Here is a 21,099-nt window from a genome sequence, read left to right on the forward strand (position 1 = left end):
TGTGTGTGTGTGTGTGTGTGTGTGTGTGTGTGTGTGTGTGTGTGTGTGTGTGTGTGTGTGTGTAAATTAGCTAAATTGCTTGTTAATGATGTCATTCTTGGACCAGTTTGATTTTCGTTGGATTTACATTAGCAGTTAAATTTCTGTTTCTTTAATAAATACATGAACATCATGCAATACCGGTTATAAATATAGCCCCTGCTGCAAGAAAGTAAAATATACACGCTCTCGTTCATTAATCTTCATTAGGAAATGTTTTGTTTTATCTTCAACACAGTCTTATTACTAATATTAGTCCAATTTCCTGTAACTAAGTGAAAGTCGGATTTATCCCCAAGAGTCGAATAAAATGCATTTGATTGAAATAGAACATCTTATTTCATCCGACTGTCATATTTTTTGTCCGATCTCTTTTTTCAATAACAATAAAATAACTGGTTATATTTTGGTGCTTTATGGGAGCTGAAATGCTCTCCAGTCAGAAACTGATAACAAAGAAGTTAAAGAAATCTCCAGAGGTCACAGTCAGCTGATTTGGACAAACTGAGATTTTGGCAGTGGATAAATTCAGCTCTATAATATGAGCCACCTGTGCGCCGCTCTGTGTAGGGAAAACACGACGTGACAGATGAAGAGGTGGGCCGCTGACAAAACGCATGGAAAACCGTTCATTGGAGGTATCGGCAGAAACCGGAGAGCTCGATGGTTAGTTTAAGCCTCCTTCCTGTTTGACTTCCACATTATAGGAGCTGCGAGTGCGCACAGACTTGATTCGATTAAATATCAAGCGGATATATTTCCACCGGTCCGACGAGTCTGTGCGTAAATCGCCCTCCGCGGTGCGCATACTTTACACTGGCGTTAAAACTCTGTTTTTACGGTACACGGAAGGTTTGTGTGGCTGTAAAAGGCCTCGCAGGGAGCGACTGTGGCACAAAGCCGTCACTCTCCAAGAACAAATGGATTTTATACTGCAGTTAATTTGATAGTTTTATTGACCCTAAAGGCTCTGGCTCATGTTTTACTTTAATTCAAATCCAGCGACCTTTTAAGAAATCTGGAAAATATTTTTATGAGGAAAGACTGTTATTGTTATTATCATTATTATTATTAAACTTTAACTTTAAGATGTAAACTAACTATAGATATATGTCAAAAATATCATTGCAAATATTCCAAGAAGAACGAGACATTTTTTTTCTTTTTTATTAAATTATTTTTTGTTAAATTATGAGTCATTTCATCATCTCAGTAAAAATAGTGAACGTAATTTTCTTCCACGTAAAGAAACTGTACTTTTTTTTTCCTTCTAGGGACCACCGATGCTAAAAAGGGAAAAGAAAATAAGAGCAGAGTAAGTCGGTCATCCCTGGCCTCTGACAGTAAATACGAGTCTTGTTTAAGTCTTCTATGATACACGAAACCATGACTGGTCCCTCCCGCTTGCTGAACACCAAGGCGCACACTAGCTCCCCCTCCGCACCTCAAAACCCCTCCCCTTCCACTCTTAAACCTATTTAGCATCTGACGCCGGGATACCGTTTCCAAAAATATTGTAAGGAAAAAACTTCCTGCACGAGGAGAATCGTGCCAACCGCCACTTTGACCATAGTTCCTTCCAAAGTAAGACGCGCAGAGACCCATCTCGAAATTATTCCCCTCAGCTTCAAGGATATCTATACAATTTTTGTAACCACGGCTTCAAAGGTGGACAGCGTGTTTTCCTCTCTATCTCTGCATTTCTTCAAGAAAGAAATGGAAGAGGGCTCCAGTTCTCCGGTTTCCCCTGTGGATAGTCTGGTGACCAGCGAGGAGGAGCTGGACAGACAACAGAAAAGCTTCGCGAGGAAGAGGAGGCACAGCAAAAAGTCCAGCGACGACAGCAGCGGCAGCAGCCCGGGTCCGGTGAAACGGGGGAAGAAGCCGAGTCCGAGCAGCACTCAGTCGTTCGAGGAGCTGCAGAACCAGCGGGTCCTGGCCAACGTCCGGGAGAGGCAACGGACTCAGTCTCTGAACGAGGCCTTTGCGTCTTTGCGCAAAATTATCCCCACACTGCCGTCGGACAAACTCAGCAAGATACAGACGCTGAAGCTGGCCTCCAGATACATCGACTTTCTCTGTCAGGTGCTGCAGAGCGACGAGATGGACAGCAAGATGTCCAGTTGCAGTTACGTAGCGCACGAAAGACTCAGTTATGCGTTCTCTGTGTGGAGGATGGAGGGCGCTTGGTCTATGTCAGCATCTCACTAGCACCCACAGACCGTCACTTCCAATGCCAAAGCGGTGGGTAGCACGAAGCCCGGAAAGAAAAAAGTCGATGATGTCAGTGTTTACAGCAGGAAAAAGAAGTAATAACGATGAAGGGCTCGTTTGTAAAGGCGCCGCTGTAGGCAGATATAACGCCTTATGGTAAAACGGTTATGAAGCGCATTACGGGAGTCATCCCCCAAATTCTGTTTATTTTCACTTTGAACTTTACTTAAAAAAAAGAGTCGTTATCAGGTGACGACTTGACCACGTGTCTGGAGGGAAACTGTAGCCAGATGTGTAGGTGACAGGCATCCAGTGCGTCAAACGTGTCCCCATCCCTTTTTTTAAATGTTCAAACTTTAAGCACGAGGCCGCAGCATCTTTTAAACCCTGCCTGTCCGCGCGCAAACTCTCGGGGACAGAATAATCCATGATATCAATTTGATGTTCCGAGACTTGAGTGAAGCAGAGGGATGTGAAAAATGGGCTCGTGTTTATTTGAAGGATTAGGCGGAGGAATGAATACAAATAATAGTCGCGGAACTTGTTTACATGCAGGCATTAAGTAGGTGCCACATCTGCTGCTCTCTTCTATTTATTGCCAAAAAATTAAGTTTTTATTTTTTTTATTTTTTTTAAAAACTTTTGTAGTCCCTCTTATAAGGACCCTAGTTTTTCTTTTTTTTAAAGGGCCAAGACGCAGCTGTAGTGCCACTACGGGTAATTTATATCCACAACAGAGCGCCTTCCTGTGTGGAGACCGCAGGAATGGGCAGCTCCTGCGGCTGGACGGGGAAGTTCAGGCCAGTGCAAGACAACAAAAACAGAGCCCGCATTAACACGCAGGCTCGTTACTTTCTTCGGGCTTGCTTTGCTCCCTGATCTGGTGGACTGGTTACTCTACAGCTGACCTGCAGCTGGGACAGATGGCACTGTTTTTGGAGGTTTTACTTTTAATTTGAGCTTTTTTTTTTATTTTAGCAAAAGGGTATTAAAGAGGGAGTAACAGTGACTCTATTAGTGATGTCAGTAATCAGGAATGCGTCTTGTTTTAGTCGCTGTAACCTTCCTTTAAATATCCGACAGGGCTCAGGGCCCGATGTGAAGATCGAAGCCTGTCCGGTCCTGACTGCTCCTCGGAGCTCCTCTGAATCTGATATCAGGCTCTTCACCGTGATTTGCTTTAAATTTGAAGGCGACATGCTGGCTAGATTCAAAATATTCCGACGCGTGGCTTGATAGCGTTAAAAAGGCAGAGTTAAACGGGCGCTGGGGTTTCTCACGGACTTCAGGTTTATCCAAAATATAGTTGGAATGAAAAGTAACAACAAACATTTTTTAATTTAGCAGCAAAATGAATAATTCACACCGGGCTGTGGACACACTGCGGGGCCTTTCAAAACAAACTGCGACCTTGGTGAGCCGCGTGATTTATTTCAATAATAACTCGGGGCTTAACTTTGCTCCGAGGAATTGGATTTTATTGTTTCAGGCTTGTCCACTAACGCCGAATTTACTCAGGTGCTTTAAAACCGAAGCCCCGAATAAAAGCAGCTGTGGAAGTACATTCGCATTCAAAACCACGCTGCTTCCCTGCCTCCATGCGGTTTTACTCAGCTCCGTGGCTAAGAATTGATTCATTCATTAGTTCGCACGTGCTAATTGAGCCCTTACGTGCGTAAAATACGCCAGATGTCCTCCCCCCGAAAAGCCAGAGCCGATAGATAGCCTGTCACTGTCCACACACGTGATCCCTCCTGATCAATAACATTTCCCCCACATTTCTTTCTCCCTGTTTCTTTTGCAGACTGTTAACTTCTACAAAGTATGAAGACCACAGGGATTATTGAAGAACCCATGAACCTCAAAGGCATGGCGCAGAGACGTAATGCGAGCCACAACTACAAACTCTCTGGGAGTGAGTGTGGATGTCGACCCATCGCACTGCTTCTGATCGTCCGGAGCAGTTTGTGGAAGAGAGAGCGGGGGAAGCAGGAAAAGAGCCAGAGCCCTGTGATGTGTGTAGGCCTAAAAGATGTTACAGCGAATAGCTCGGATTCACGGCCTGTATTCCACCAAAGCCATCCTTTAATCATTTTTAGAAGTAAATCTATTTTTGTGTTTTGTTTTGTTTTTAAAGACTAAACCAAATTATAAATATATATAAATAAATGCATTTTGTAAATACTTGTATAAGTACGCCTATAGCCTGTAAAGGGACCAATGCAATTTAGATTTTTTTTTCGCTGCATGGATTTAGTTCATCGACTTTCTTTAGCAAGTCTCCATCCAAACTCCGTCCAGTGTACATTTTTTTTGGTTTGTTTTGCTTATTTATTAAAACACGTATTTTTTGAAAGAAATACGTTCCGTTTTTTTTATTCGAGTTATATATTTTAGGCTAGAACATGTAGTTCTGCTGATTAAATTCAAATAAAAATACATCAAAGAAATAAATATAAAATTAAAAAAAAATTGCCAATTTTTTTAGATGGGCGTAAAAGAATACGGCTCCCATGTAAACCACATTCTTTCCCTCTTTCTCCGCTGGGTGTGAGAACGTGCCCCTCCTCTTGTTATGGAAAGAAAACACCGAGAGAAAAAACAGACCATAAAATAATACAGCTTCATTAACAGTGCAGGAAACTCGAGCCAGTTTCAAACTGGGTCATATAAAATGTTTGTACGCTTAAATAACGAGTAATCATTTCAAATGGCGATGCCTTTGTGCTTCCTAACGAGCAGGGAGCCCCCAAAAAACCGCAGATAAGGACAATAACTCTGCCTGTAGTATGGAAAAAAAAACCCAAAGACCCCTCCTAAATGACTGAAGAAATTCCTTTGAATCTCCGCTCAGTCAATACATCCAAACTGTTTACATGTCGTTTTCCCAGCCGTGGTTAGATGCAATCTAAACACTAAAAGGACCTCATTGTTAACGTGGGGCTGTTAGTGTAAATGGATGGCTGACTCTTTGTGGCTATTTCAGCTGTGTACAGTGCACTGTGGGTCTGCTGCTGGAATAACTGGGTAGCCTAATTTTATCAACCAGTAAAACAAACGCCTGCCCCCTGGTTTAAATACAGCACTTTCAAATTACTTTTTCCCGCACTGAACCGCCGGCTTCTCCGGTGAAAAGCTGTATAAAGAATCAGCGATCTTCACTGAGCTGGTCTTATAAAATACTTGTGTTACTAAATATTTAAGCCTCTACATGAGTGACGCTGAGTCTGATTTTTTCTTAATGGTCTTTGAACGCGGCCTCAATTAGGAGCCACCTGCAGCCACCGTGGCTTTATCCTCCTGTAGGTTTGTGAATATGGTAATGCGGCACTCTGCCGTCAAACACTTTTACTAAAAATAAAAGTGACGAGCATGTGGCAGTGTGAGGAGTCTGTGCAGCAGGGAGCCTCTTTTATTTTGAAATTCAAGAGCTTTCCATCACTTAGAAACCGAGAGTGACCTATATTCATTTCAACCTTTTAAAATAGATTGGTTTATCTGATAAAGACGGTGTGACCAGTCCCAGTCTTACTGCTCGAGGAATGGCACGACCCTCCCTGCATGAAGGGTAAGGATCAGGCCATTGTAAATGTGGTGAATTTACACATGCTATACCTGAGCCGCATGGCAGCCAAAACACACTCACTGGAGTTTCTGTATAATAACAAGCGCATATTCCTGTGAGCTCTAACTAATTAATCTCTAAGAGTTTAAGCAATAATAGCCAGAATCCTTTTCTAAATCTTTCACAATGTTTCAAAAAAAATATGAACAGACGCCACAGTGTGCAGTCACTTTTGGCATGGTGGTCTTGGACGTTGTTGTGCAGCCCTTCCTACCAAGGCCGGCTTATCCATAGGAGCCCGTTTGATACCTGCTCATTATCCCAGGCCCTCACAGCTGAGCAGCACAGAATCACCCGGGGCCACCGCTCCAGTGGTGCGAGAGATCCAGATGTTTCCCGTAAAATCAGACGGAAAAAGCTACAAAACTTTAATTTGCACTAAAAAACGGAATAAAGTAAAGGTTTACACTCTGTGTGCCTCAAACGGTATTCTGTGTTCGTCTGGTTAAGTTAAAAAAAAATCAAAGGTTAACCTTTTACCACTTTGAAGGGTGATGTTGGCTCAACTCTCTCTCTCTCTCTCTCTCTCTGTGTGTGTATTTGTTTGTATGTGTTTGCTGGCAAGGCTGGAAGTCAGCTGTGTAGGCTGCCACTGAGGGAATACACAAAGCATTAGTCAAGCTTCAAATATGCCTCAAAGTTTTGAGCCATATCTGATTTTTCTCTTTGGTTCCCCTGTTGTGAAGGTTTATTTTATCAAGTTAAGACTGATGAAACGGGTGATTAAAAAGGTATTCTTGCTAAGAAATTAAACTACTTTGAGCAAGACAGCTCTTTATTATTCAGTATTTTATGCATACACTGGCCTCACTAGAGGAGAAAAATGCTTCATGCAAACACAACAAAAGCTGCAAACAAGCCACATAAAGATCCTCCATCTGTCATAAAACAAATAAAAATGAAACTGCAGGCGTTTCTTTCTGTGTTTATATGAACCGGTGCTGACATTATGGACATCTTCACTAACAAAGCAATAAACTGCTGTGTATAAGGTAAATGAGCAGAAGTTCAAATGCGAGGAGAGAGTGTGTGATAGTTTGAGAGTTCAGAGAAACCTGGCAGAGACTGAGCTGTCGAGGCTGCCCTGAAAAAAAACAGAAGATTCTGGCATTTTTCTTAAGCTCGTCTCCACCTTTCCTTCATTCCATCATTTATTCAGGCGCCCTGAGATCCTACACAGAAGCATGTGCCTGCATTACTGTCATATCTCAGGCTCATATTCTTAAATATAAGGATTTTATTTCTTCAAAGAAGGTGGAAACTCAATATTTTAGATTTTTCTTAAGCAGCTTTATGCCTCTTACAGTCACCACACGTCGTCACTCACAGTCAGCTCCTTCCTCTTCATCATGCATCTGCTGATTGCTGATTATGCTGATTACACTAACAGAAAGCGTTTGGTGTATGGGATAGTTTGTAACGACTGATCGTTGAATTCCACCAGCAAACCCTTTTTTTCCCTCAGTCTGCTTCGATCCTGACCTACAGCCTCAAACTTAACAGACTTTACACGACACTGCTGAGGTACATCCTCCATTAATCCTACATTAAAGGGCGTGGCACTCTAAAGCACTCCTAAATATCCTCATAACCCCGATTTTGTGTGTCTGTCATCGGCCCTATAAAAAGAAAAGTTCACTGCATGCACATAGTTCAGGTCTCATACCTACTCTCTGTCATCTCTGTGCTTATCAAAGGGTTTCCTGCATTTTACAGCTCTGAGTCGCAGTGTGCACATCATCCTCTCATCCCCACACTGCTGCCCTTCACTGCGTGTCTCTTTGGGGTATTTTATTTCCCCATTTTGTGTGACAAACACATCTGCAGTGCAGTTCTGAAAACACCTTTCACTTCTGATTTGTGATGTACTAAAAAAAAACGATCTGATGCTGCTGCCACGTGAAAAAAAGACAACGTCTGATCTGTCATGTTGTTTTCGTATCTCTCTGTATGAGATTACTGTTGTTATAAAAACAGTGAAGGCAATCACACTCAGTTCTGGAAAGCAGAGAGACCAAATTCCAAATTAATGTGGAGGCAGATGCTTTTGTTGAAATCCTCTCTGGGGTATGAAGTGTTATTTAGGAGTCTTTTATGACAGACTGTCAAAACAAAAGCTTTTTTTTGGAGCATCAATTGATATCAGGTCTGGATTGCATTAAGAAATAAATGTGATCAATTAAGCAATAGATAAAGCATAATTGCAGAGCACAAATATGCATGCAGCTGTGGCCTGGACCTGCATTATGTGTGTTTATTATACACAACCTCTGGTGTTCTCTAAAGTCCATCTGACCTCACCTTATATGCATGCAAACATATATATAAACTGCATCCATTTCTGACTAACACAGCCAACATCTGTTATTGTGCATTTAAATATGCATTATCCCTTCATAAGATTGAAAAAAAAATTGTGTGAATCGTCACACCAAGTTAGAAAATATCCAACTTTAGCGTCAGTGATGTCAGCCAAACAATAATTGCAGCCTTGCTATCAGGTTCAGGCGAAGGACGGTGGAAGAACGAAACATTTCTCTAAGGTTTCACTGGTTTTTTTTTTTACTCACAAACAAATACACACAAAAAAACACATTAGCTATAATAACAGTTGATCAATATTTCTAACTCACCCCACAGTGAGTTCGGCCAGACACCAACAAATCAGTGCTTTTGCTGGTAAACCACAGTTTACAAATATGAATATGTATAATTTCCCTTCACCGTGGCTGAGAGCCAGTAACGAGGCTGATAGCTGCTCACAGACAACGCAGTAAAATTTGATTTGTCTGCAGGCCGGGGAGGAGACGAGGGTCTGTGTTTGTAGGGTGATGTGCCCCCCCCTTCCTTTGCGCATCATTAGCACTAGTGATGACTGCAGGGTCAGCAGGAGTCACCAGGTCACGCCACTTCAGGAGCCAACCTTCTCGTTTATTTTTCACTACATTCAAGAGAAAGGAGAACTAAACAGCTAATATATTCATACAGTGCATACTCTGAAATATAATTTAAGGCAAAAATAAAATATTTACTCACTGCTTCGAAAACCCAAAAAGAATTTGTTGGTATTTTTTTCACACTCTGCACAGGCACCACTATAAACGCTGAGGTCCATCTGGAGGACACAGCGGTTAAATCCACATCACAGTTCAAGCCGTCTGAAGACCTGGAGACGCCGCTGGTGGCACGGCTTCAAACAAGCAACATTCGGATTCATGATTACGATTACTGTGGAATTAAAAACAATAGACAATAATGTTATTAGTAGCATATCTAGAGAACATTTGTAAATAATAATAACAGCATCAATTTTCTCAGTCACTTCAATTCAATTTTATTTATATAGGGCCAAGTCACAACTGTCACTGCAAGGCGCTTTACTATATTTTGTAAGATAAAGACCCCGCAATTATACAGAGAAGACAAGCACAATAAAAAAAAACCCTATGTGCAAGCATCTAGCAACAGTGGGAAGGAAAAACTTCCTTTTAACAGGAAGAAACCTCCGGCAGAACCAAGCTCAGGGAGGGGCGGGGCCATCTGCTGGTTGGGAGGGAGGGAGACGGGAAAAGACAGGCTGTGGAAGAGCGCCAGAGATTAATAATAACTAGTTATGCAGAAAGGTGTATAAACACACAGTGAGTGAAGAAGCAACAACCAGGGCATCATGGGAACTCCCCAGCAGCAATGACCTAAGTCGGTGTAACTAAGGGAGGGTTCAGGGTGACCCGATCCAGCCCTGACTATACGCTTTATGAAAAAGGAAAGTTTTAAACCTAATCTTGAAAGTAGAGGAGGTGTCTTCCAAATCCAAACTGGAAGCTGGTTCCACAGAAGAGATGCCTGAAAGCTGAAGGCTCTGCCTCCAGTTCTCTAGGAACAACAAGTAAGCCCACAGTCTGAGTGCAAAATACTGTTTTGGGTGTGATAATGCACTGAGATGGGGGTCTAACAATTAAAGACCCTGTATATGAGGAGAAGGATTTTAAATTGTCCTTCGCCTCCTCCAGAACCACAGTGTGCTCAGCCACACCTCAACAACATCTCAGGAACAGCTGAATAACAAACCACAGTGCCCGAGGCATTGATTTGGCCCTCAAAATCCCCAAATACCAAACTAATCAAGCATCTGTGGGATGTGGAAGAACAGCCTGATCCACGGAGTCTCCATCAGACAATCCACAGGACCCAAAGGATCCGCTGCTAATGTCCTTGTTATAGACGACCGCAGGACGTCCACGGCGGTCCCGTGGAAATTCCCAGATGGGTTTATGGTTGTTCTGTTGGCAAGAGGCAGACCTACACAACATTAAGCATGTGGTTTTAATGTGGCTGATCACTGGATGTACAGTATGTGCTGCTGTCCGTCACTGAACTTCGTACTTAGTCCTGAAACCCAAGCTGAGAGTGACCTACTGTTGTTCTGTTTGCAGAACCTTCCAGCCATGTGTGTGTCTGTGTGTCTTTCCATTTTTGATGTCAGCGCACACCGAACAGTAGACTAAACACACACAGTAGCAAGATAAGCAAATGCTGCACAGCTTTTCAAATACACTATGGATCAGAAGTGTCAGCCGGACTGACGGAACATCCGATGGAAAGAACAGCAAACGGCCACAGGCTCCTCACGTTCATTTCCATTGTTTCCAAAGTCATGCTTGGAATAGAACAAGTCGAGAGAAACTGCTGGATTTGTTCTAATTTTGTGTCTAACATTTCGTCGACCTTTCCTTCTCCAAGACTTCACAGACATTACTCGACTGGGCTGCCTCTGTGATCCCAACGTACATGTTTGTTAGAACCTGTTAAATATAGCTGATGTTTGTGTGCTGAAGATCCAAATTTAATTCTAATGACTCTCTTCTATAATTAGTTTTATATGTCATCCAAGCAACTGGCCAAAGCCTCATCGCCCATTTGGAGTCACTCGAACCTGCAATTAAAAAGTGCGGCGATGAGCACAGCTGGGAGGATGAGGCCTTTTTTTACGCATACGGGCGGCTGGGTAATGACAGAGCTGACTGATAACGGCTGACGCTGGAGGAAGATGAGCAAGGCAAGAAAGCTGCGGCAGACCAGAATGTCACTGCAGGGAAATGAGAGGGAAACAAAATAAGGGGTGGGGGGTTCTGACTTTTCAGTTCTTTGTTGTGGAAGAAGAAACCATCTTGTGGGTTGAGCTTCAGGAGGGGGGAAAGTTCAACTAGCAGGGCTTCACCCGTTCTCTGACCTGACCTGACTTAGAGGCCACGGGGGTTGCGTGTCACTGCATAGCGGGAATACGGTGAACTTAAGGTGAGACGGGCAGTCTGTGTGTGTCACAGGCACGCCATTAGAGCATCTCAAGGCACAGAGGAACCATAAAAGAGCACATTCCCAGCTTTACTGTCGTTGTTTTTAGTAGTAGCGCTTTCAGAGCTCTTTTCAGCATCTCTAAGATGGTAAATATTGTCCCTCACGCCTCAGCTGAATGTCATTTTCTCAAGAAACCAGATGTTGTCTTCTCATTTGTCTTTTACACTGCATGGTGCTTCAAACCTGACAAGAGTACAAATCCTGCCGCAGTGGTGTTATTTACACTGTTACTCACTGAATTCAGACTCTGACCGAAAGCACAGCGATGTATATTTATTTGAGGGGAGGAAAGTCGGGATTGGCTTTGTTTGTTTTTGGACTGTTGTCTTAGCGTTAGTTCCACCACCATCAGGGATTCAACGCTGGTTAAGACCTTTGACCTCTCCAAATGGGTGTTTAATCCTGGTCAAAGCTACTGTGGGGCCCTTGTTGCCGTTCTTGCCAATGATGCCCACCTCTGGACGTAAAGGCACACTACCCCAATTTTACACTGAAGGCTGTTTGCAGGAACTGGGGAGCGCAACTTTGAATGTTAACATTTATAAAAAACGTGTGTGCCTGCAGAGGGAGCTGTGTGCAGTGTGATAGCTTCTTTAGCTTCAGATTAGCTTTAATTTAGTGTGCCATCTTTCACTCTCATTATTTTAATTTGTATTATTTACTGTTGTCATTTATATTTTTATTAATTTAAGTTTTTTTGGTCTTAAATCATTTGCTTGTTTTTGATGACTTTGTTTGTGCAGCACTTTGGTCGTCGTCTGTAGTGTTTAAATGTGCAATATAAATAAATTGACTCCGTTTTTTGGCTGTTGGTTGGATTAAAGATTACAAGCTTGAAAGAAAAATCAAATCTGGGGATTTTCGGACCTTTAGCTTCTGTTAGAGCAGAATATCTGACCAAACAGTCTGCGGTCAATATACATCGCAGGAGATTTGGCCAAAAGCATATTAGTTTAACTGGCGAATCTACTGGGATACGCTCCAGGACTGGATAACCAGTTAAGAAAATGGATGCATGGATGGACCATCATCATAAATATTAGCATGAGGTCCAGTTGACTATGACTGGAATTACTGGAGGCGAAGCTTGGCAGATTCAACCATCAGCTACACCCTGCTGTGTTGGCACACCTCTCAGTCAAACCATCCACCCTCCTGATTTTGACCTTGAACAGATCCAGATGGATGAGTTTTTTGCACTAGCCTTGGACCTGTGAGCTTTTTAATGCTGTAAAGTTTGATATTTACATTTTAACTATTGTATTGACTCACTTGGATGGGTGGGTGTTAACTCTGTCTAGTCTCCAACCATTACCCACCACAACAAACTGCTGCAAAGTAGCGATGGAAGCAGATACGGATATGCTGTTGCACTCGGACTTTTAAGTGCAATCCCTTTAAATCTCTGTAGTATTTCTTTTATCGCGTATGAGGACACATCCTGAACGTCTGCCTTCATGCTTTTTCTTCGAAATTACAGCAAACAGTAAAAGCATAAAAACACACATTGAGGGTTTTTTTTTTTTCAAAACAATACTTTATAATGTACATGTCAAAGACAACATGTTAGAGCAAAGGTTCCCGAGAAAAATGTACTATTTTTGTAACAATGGTGGAACAAGTCAAAAACATAACTGATAAAAAAAAAAGAATATGCATTTTATACATATGTAAACCTAGAACTGTTTGTTTCTGAACCACAGTGGTCAAAGAGATAACTGGCTTATTTACTGGAATGGACAACTGTAACAATGACCTGGCGTCTGGATGGAGCCCTTTGATGAGTTCAGACGTGACAGAAAACACAAATATCTTCTGAAAATCCTCCAAAGTCACATCTCGCCTGGTTTGGGGAAAAAAAAAAAAAAGACAGTCCATTCTGGTCTTATAGTTTACAAAGCATCCCACCAAACAATTTACTTTCTACATAAATACAATAAAATCTATTGTCTGTGCTTGATACTATTTCTTTTTGTGACTTATTCAACTTAAGTCTGCCAGGTTTGATGATTCGTTCGCTACAGGTGAAAGCACAACATGGAAAGCACCCAAATTCCTCCATATTAGAAACAGAAAGAGAAGCAAAGAGATAAAAATAGTTTGGATACAGTGAAAGTCCTTCAGTGCTTGATCCCTTGTGCTGGTGTGTGGCAGGGGACAGACAGACAGGTAATGCATGCAGACAGACGGATCATGCAGGGAGAAAAGAGGAGGAGCTGCGTGGGGTCAGACCGGGGCATCTACAGAAACAAGACAGCTCTCAGACCTGCGAGGGTTAAAAAAAAGAAAGAAAAGATTTACCTTATAATAAATGGAAATTACACCAAAATGGAATGCTGCTTTTTTCTTTTTGGTTACTGGACATTGTTTTAAGACTAACAGTGAAGACAGATGGCCAGAGTAGCCAGACAGTGCTAGTTTTGGCAGCGTTTGAGAAACGAAAGCATTAAACAGAAGAAAAGCCATGACTGGCACTGTTGTGCAAAGGTTCTGGGAATGTTCTGGGCTGGGTTACTGAAAGGCATCTCTTCAAGTGTGTTAAAATGAGCCGAGATGTCAGCATATCCCAGCTGAGGTCATATTCAGGATAGCCCGATTATATGCATTTTCATATCCCGACTATGAAAGTACGCAAGTATCACACACACAAAGAAGCTGGCCAACATCTACAAAGGAGGAGAAAACAATGTGTGTCTCACAAAAAGGGAACGTACAGAAAAAGCTAAAAAATGATAATAAAAGATGCCCTGCTGCAACCAGACCAGAGGTTTTGTTTTGGCAGAATTTACTTTATGCACGATTTAATGCAAACTGTATTGGTATAGACATTATCTTTAGAAAATTACTAAAAAAAGATGATGGTGGAAACAATCTACCATATCCATATCTCAACTACAAAAGTTACGGAAAGGATTTGAGACTTAAAGACATTAGTGGTGCATTAGTAAGGAGAGGGAAGATCTCTGCTAGATACATTCAGTTAAAATAAGCAAATTTATTTCTTGTACGTCTGATTGAAATTACCCCCCCAAAAAAGAAAATCAAACGTGTTTTTTCCTGTTTTTTTTTTTAACGCATCGATACCTCGGTCCTGCTTGGCTGTTACTGTGATCAAACTGCGATTTTTAGATACAGAAACATAACTTGCATACCAAAGCTGATGAGACTTCAGCTGTGAACTTGAAAAATGTTAATTTAAATTAAAACTAAGCATACTTGGCCTGATAAGGAAATAAACGTTGATCATACAAAACCATTTGCAAGGCCCGTCGTGGTGATTTAACACAGGGGGGAAAAGCAATGGCTGTGTTCCAATTCTAATCCGCCCTCGCTATTCTTCCTATTCTTTCAAATACGTCAGATGATAATCTTTAACAAAGAGGAACAAAAAAGACTCAAATTTCTTGAAATACTGAAACTTAACAGATGCCAGGCAAGATATGCGCGCAAGAACATCTGCACGAGAAAGAAAAGGTATGGAATCTGACAAATATGTGCATTAAAATGCAAGGCTGAGCAGAGGGCGACTGCACACCTACTGTAACAGTGTTATGGTACCAATGGGGTAACTAATGAAATAAACAAAACAGACAACAAAAAAGTCATTACTGCTGAGAGACAAAAAACAGCCAGTAAGATGCTGCTCAACACATGATCAACAGCAGAAGGTGCCTTCAGTAACACCCTAAAAAGGGCCAACTGTAACTAAGACCCACGGAAAGTATTGTTTTTCAATACCAACTTCAAAAACAAGATCGTAGCATTTTGTAATGTATAGATATATAATATACTCATTTCTTTTTATATATAAATCTACTATGAACAGACAGTAAATACACAATTGTCCATCATTATACAAAGTAGAAACATTTGAATCCCAACGCTCCCGCAAAAACCCTGAACCCAGAAAACGTACTCATGTAACGTCCACTAAAAACAGAGTCTGAACCCTCACCTGCTGTGAAGTATGTCAGCTTTACAACATAACAGAGAAACAGAGAGTGGACAACACGCACAAAACAACAGGAAAATTGTACAAAAATAAGTCACTAGAGCTCAAAAGCAGAAAAAAGCGAAAGAGAGGAAAACAAACCACAAAAATAGTGAATGTGTGTGGCAGGAATACTCAGGAGATCAGTGTCCTATGTACAGTAAATAACAGTAAATACCACAGCGCTCCGTTTCCTGTTCACTTAAAAACGACATTAAAGACACGATTAGTTTTTAGGTCAAATAAAGGCAGCAGAAGGTAGTTGCCCAGAGGGCCAAACACAAGCTGGAAGGAAGTTAGCATGTTGATCAGAGGGGCCACTATAGTCCTAAACTGGGACTGTTTAATTATTAAATTAAACTACTACGACCTAGCTGCTGGCTGTGTGTGTGGTGCAGAGCGACTGGGAGCTATATCATGGGCTTGACTTCAAAAAAGTCAGAGCAGGAAAATTTTACATCTTGTCTTCTAAAATATTATAACATATAAAAATGCTGATTCAAAAAGATTTGATGCTCAGATTAGTAACGAGACCCGGCCTAACGAAACGATTCAGAATCCAGGAGGACGGGCTGAGCTACATGTGCTATTTAAAGCTCAAATATGTGCATTTGAGCCAAGGGCTGTCAAAAAGAGGACTGCATTTTATAATGCAGAACACCTAAAAATGTTTGCATACTATTAAAAAAATATAGAGAGAACAGTTTGTGCTTTATTGAAAACGAAGAGGCAGAAACATTCACACCTGCATCGTATCACCTGACATTTGCAAAGCAGATGTTCTTGATCGAAAGGATCGAAAGATGTTAGGCCAGCTGTGAAAGCTCCAGAACACCCCTCTGGAAAATCCCAGGTGGTATGGTCCTTGTCTTAAAGAGAGGGCTGGTTCAACAAATGAGCCCATGTGAGATTAGTTTATTTCCATTCGGCAAATGTCTGAAAAAGTGAGACAAATTCTAATGTAAATACCGACACTGCTCAGTCGTTGTTATATGTGTGGGGCGGTAAGTGGTTATACTCTACAGAGACAATAATCTGTCATGCTTTGGCTTCATTTTTATGTAACTACTACATACGATATAAACAGGATTCTATCTTTCATAAGTCCAAGTGCTCCAGTAAAGTGCATGCTACGTATATCTTTCTCTGACGAAGAAGAACTGGTGCCTATGTGATTAAACGATACAATTCCAACTCTTAATTTCCTTTTTAAAGGAGCCACCTCCAACTTGTGGCTGGGAACTACCTTCCAAGCTGACACTGAAAACGAGGGGAAAAGGTGGGGGCAGAGACAGTAGGCTGGTTGCAGGGAATTATAGGTAAACATGCCAAAGTCCTTCAGTCTATGTGCCAACAACATGCAGGCAGTGGATGTCTTGCCAGGATAGAAATGTGTGAGGGCTTGGGGAGAAGAGGCCTCAGTCCCAAAACTATTTTTAAGGCAAAACTCTTCCAGTGGAGTTCAAAAAAAATTCCACCAAGTTTAGACGGGGTGGGGGGAAAGGCACAAATGTCTTTTACTCTAACAGGTTTGTGACCTTTCTCATCTGTAACCTTCAACAACATGGAAAACTGACGTTTTTTCCCTCTCGTTTAGATATCTGGAAAGAGCAAGAACCCATCTTTAGTCCAGAGTAACAATCACAATAGCTATGGTGGTCTTCACGAAAGCGAAGAGATGAAGATAAAGCAGGGACAGAGCAGAATTACACGAAGAGTAGATGACTGTAGGTCCTCTGCATGGTTCTCACTGGCAATCAAAAGTATGTCTGTCTAGTGTTTTAAAAGCACTGGCACTGGAGGTTGTCATTACGGGATAGCTGAAACAATCGTATATCCAAAAGTCTTTAAGTGCAATGCAATGCAACGCGTTTATGCTGATTGCTCAGTGCACCGCTGATCAGCAAAAGGGTCGCTCATCTTCAGTGGTCCATTTTTGTCACGATAAAATGCCACAGACGAGTCTGAGCGATCAAAAAGGTCGTGGATGTTTCTTTACATAGGAGCTTCCTCTTCCATCGGTTCCTCTTCAGCCCTGTTAAAAAAAGATAACACTATGAACAAAGGAGAAGTAACAGATGCTTAAAACTGTTTCAACTAATTCACAGCAAACACAACATATAATGTTACAGCAGGAAAAGGCTGCATTGAAAGAGTCCTGTAAAAGAAAGTTTTCACAGGATTCAGTAGCGTGTTGAAGCAACAACTAGAAGTTATCATTTTCTGTTTGACTTTTTCCTTCTCTCACATCGTGAAGGAATTTTGGCTCACTCTTCTTTGCAGCTTTGCTTCAGTTTTTTTAGATTCGCAGTCATTCATTGATTCATTTATCTCTCACAGCAGCACTTCAATCACTTTGGACTTTGACTGGGCCACTGCAGCACTTTGATTCTTTTCTTTTTCAGCAATCCCATTGTGCTTGGGATCATTGTTGTGTCCTGGCCCAGTCGGGGCAACGGTTTTACTGTAGCCTCACATTTAATTCTGACTACAAGATTCCCAATGTCCTCTGACTGAAAAACAACTTGATGTGAGGTGTTTGTGCTGATGTGCCGTGTTTGTTTTCATTAAACAAGGTGCTGTGCATTATGGGCAAACACCTTCTGTTGTTCAGAAGCAACTTTGTAAACCTAACTTTAGGCTTTTTCTTGGCAATCCCTCTAAACAAGCAAAGCTTCTTCAGGGGTAACTCTGGCTCTGGTGTTGCGGTATCGTGATGACCTGCTTTACCTCCTGAGCCAAATGTACACTAATGTAAACCAGTGACTGTAAATGACGACAATCAACTTACCTCTTTCCAACGTGCTTGTTTGCAACAGACAATGAGGCCATGGCAGAAACAGTCTCAGCTTCCTCTGCTTCACGCTTGAGGGCCTCACTCAAAGAATAACCCAGCGAGGAGGCAGAACGTTGCAGTGAGCACCAGTATTTACCTAATAACGAAATGCAGATAGAGTGTGTGCAGAGATATAATATGTTCCGCTAACTGGGTTTGAATGTGAAGTTTAGCATTTAGAAGCTTTGCTTACCAACTACCTGACTTACCCTTAGGGAAGCTAGTTACACCTAATTATTATTTCTAATGCCAGCAGGAAAAAAAATGTAAAAGATCTACTCACTGTGAAATTCGATTACTTTCTCCATAGACCGTACCGCATTTGCATTTGGTCTCTGCTGCAGCACCTCATCGGGAATGGGGTCCAACTGAAAGGAACAGAAAACGATAGAAAAATTAAGCATGAAATGTTTTTGTCTATCAAAAGAAAAACATGCACATTTTTACAGTATCAGCGCCGAACCATCAGAAGAGTCATCTGTCAGACTACTTATGGCACCTTTGCTGAAATAAAACTGCTCTAACTTGGCGATGAAGCTATGTCTACTGGGAACATCGGTTAAGCGCTTTAAATGTATCACAGCGTTTCTTCTGGTGAGTTGCATATGGCGAGATAGGCCTTTCTATAAATGTGACTGACAACTGTTCAGAAGCCTCCCTCCAAAACTTCACTTGAACTAATGCGAGTCCCTCCAGGTTTAAGGGATCGTTTTTGATCGTGGCCCACGGCCCACAGTTGAGTCAATCCAAGAGGTGGGGAGCAAGTTTGAGCTGCTGACACAATAGAAAATAGGCCTGCAGATGCACACCACCTCCCACTCATCAGCAGCTCTGCTACTCTTTGACACAATCGACAATGCGTGCTTTGTACAGCGTCCCACTCCGAGGACACATGCTAGTGCAACAGATGCATTAAAGCAGAAACTGCCAGTTCACCCAAGCGCTTGCACTGGCACACACGTGCACGCACGAAAAATGCAATCCTCAGAGAGCTCAGCTCCAACCGCAACACACAGAAAACAGGGCTATTCCCCAAAGTGCATTCCCAACCCGGAATGATTCAATTTCCCTTTTGGCCAACTGCACATACGACACTTTCTCATCCCATTTTGTCAAATAGGCTCATTCAGCTCCACATTCCACCACAGACAACATGCATCCCTTTTCTGCTCAGTCATAACCCCAACGGAATAAAGCACCGACTGAGAATCATGTAAAGAGAGACACGGAGAGAAAGAAAAACAGTTTGGCCTGAGATTTGTGAGCAGAATGCCAGAGAGAAGAGGAAAAAGTCATTGTCGGTTGGTCTCGCTTGGCCGAGGCTGGAAGTTTTCTTATAATTAAAACAAATAGTGTGTGGGAGGAGTTCAGAGGGAAGAGGGAAAAGGCAGTCTGGGGAGAGGGATACTTTAATCCTACTGTGGCACGACAGGCTACATCATGCAATGAAGAATGGACAGAGGTCGCACACACACACACGCACACACACACACACACACGCGCGCACACAGTTTTAGCACAATATTTTCATTGGCCTATTTAATATTTGGCCAACACTTTCATCCAGAGTAACATACAGTAACAATGGACGGTCATTAAGCTTCCTAAAGCTTAATGACCGTCCATCAACTCCAACTATTTATCTATGTAATAAGTCAAAGCCGGCCTTACTTTTCCATACTGTTTAAATCCAAACAAAACCCTCAACGCACCAAAGGGCCGTTCGGGACCTTGCTGATGGTTTTCAGTCACCTCTTTGTTTCCTTTCCGTTCACTTCTTATTTCATTTTAATTCACGGCTTGCTTCAATTTAGGGTTAAAATACACCTTTCCTCAACACTAACCTAAGATTCAGCGACAGATCTGCCTCGCTGCCGTTATAGGTACAGCAGTGAGGCCCAGCTACGAGAACGAGCTGCTGCACTCAATAATCGACAGCCTTGGAGCTCAATTACCGGAGAAGGTTCGGTTCTTCAGCGCCGCATTTAGTCTGGCAACGACGTACGCGTCAACCCATGTCAGCCGGCTCTCCTTCATATCCCGCCTCTTCAACGGAGCTGAACTCGGAATAAATGTCTGGATTTTTTCTCTGGTGTTGCCATTTCACAGAAATGAAATCACATTTATGTGATACTGTAATTTCAAATGTCATTTAACTGACTGGACAAAGAAACGAGGGAGAGAAGCACATGAAATGACCCGAGTCGTATGCAGCTCTGCTCCTTAAAAGTGGTGTAACATTACTTTAGTTGTGGCGGAGAAGGAAACAGCAGTGCTTATTATCCCATCTCAAAATTTCCAAGTCTGTAGACTGAAATCATTAATCTTTTAGTCAAAACTAACTCCTCCAACCTCCAGGCTACAGCCACCATCTACCCACCATAACCCAAGCCAGTTCCAGCCCAGAACTACCCAGCCCGTGCAAATCCAGCGTGCGTCAGCTCCCTGTCAGAGCGAGGTCAGGGGTTCTCTGGGGTTTCGTGAGGTTCACGTCAGAGCAGAGTTGGATAGGGGCAGTCTGTCAGCTTGATTGACAGCTGGGCCTCACGCTTATAAACTTTAATGGCTCTTGTCAGGGTAGTCCAGGGGCCCCACCCAGCAGGTGTGGCAAACGCACATATACACACACATACAGATATGCAAGCGTACTCTAACACAAGCCCAACTTTCTCCAGGACATCCTCTGTGATGGTAATTCTGTTTATTTGAGTTGGTTGTACTGGCCTTGGCCGGATGTCTGGATCTTGGTGTCATTATAAATGTGTCGCAGTCTTTGATAGATAAGTGCGAGAGAATGATGGTTTGAATAATCTCTGAGGAGGTCTGCATCGCTCTGTGACACAGCGGTCCAAAATACAAAAACTCCTGCCCAAAGGAACTGAGACACCATGGAAAGCCATGAGCTGAGCGAAAGGAACGTGGCCCGGTAAAAACATTCCTAAGAGAGGCTGAAACCAAAACAGTGGAAAGAGGAGGAATTCCACTTGTTCAACAAAGAAAAAGTGCACAAGGCATCCATTGTTTACTGTTGTGTATGTG

General features: G+C 42.3%; 2 protein-coding genes across 7 annotated transcripts in view; one reads left to right on the forward strand and one right to left on the reverse strand.

Annotated features, from left to right (window-relative positions):
* Window positions 1–1,522: 1,522 nt before the first annotated feature.
* On the forward strand, window positions 1,523–4,474 carry twist2. 2 transcript variants are annotated; one of them, XM_005751124.1, is made up of 2 exons: window positions 1,523–2,283; window positions 4,058–4,474. In XM_005751124.1, the coding sequence occupies exon 1, from the start codon at window positions 1,756–1,758 to the stop codon at window positions 2,248–2,250; it is 495 nt and encodes a 164-aa protein (XP_005751181.1). In that variant the 5' UTR covers window positions 1,523–1,755; the 3' UTR covers window positions 2,251–2,283; window positions 4,058–4,474. The 2 variants fall into 2 exon arrangements, with proteins under 2 accessions (XP_005751181.1, XP_005751180.1); XM_005751123.1 differs by having other exon boundaries at window positions 1,681–2,167.
* Window positions 4,475–12,755: 8,281 nt separating this feature from the next.
* hdac4 (histone deacetylase 4) overlaps window positions 12,756–21,099 on the reverse strand; it is a 130,964-nt gene continuing 122,620 nt past the window's right edge. For all 5 annotated transcript variants that reach the window (XM_013915414.1, XM_005751125.1, XM_013915417.1 and 2 more), the window contains 3 exons: window positions 18,344–18,428; window positions 18,016–18,157; window positions 12,756–17,259 (listed from right to left, as the gene is read on the reverse strand). In XM_013915414.1, the coding sequence (XP_013770868.1) occupies window positions 17,220–17,259; window positions 18,016–18,157; window positions 18,344–18,428 (267 nt within the window). In that variant the 3' untranslated portion in view covers window positions 12,756–17,219. The remainder of the gene's footprint in view (window positions 17,260–18,015; window positions 18,158–18,343; window positions 18,429–21,099) is intronic.

The sequence above is a fragment of the Pundamilia nyererei genome, unplaced genomic scaffold (genome assembly GCF_000239375.1).
Source record: "Pundamilia nyererei isolate P.nyererei 1_Seehausen unplaced genomic scaffold, PunNye1.0 scaffold00300, whole genome shotgun sequence".
Taxonomy (NCBI): Eukaryota; Metazoa; Chordata; class Actinopteri; order Cichliformes; family Cichlidae; genus Pundamilia; species Pundamilia nyererei.

What these genes read in the sequence shown, in the direction of transcription:
- twist2 (XM_005751124.1), top strand. Translation starts at nt 1,756, where the DNA reads ATGGAAGAGGGCTCCAGTTCTCCGGTTTCCCCTGTGGATAGTCTGGTG.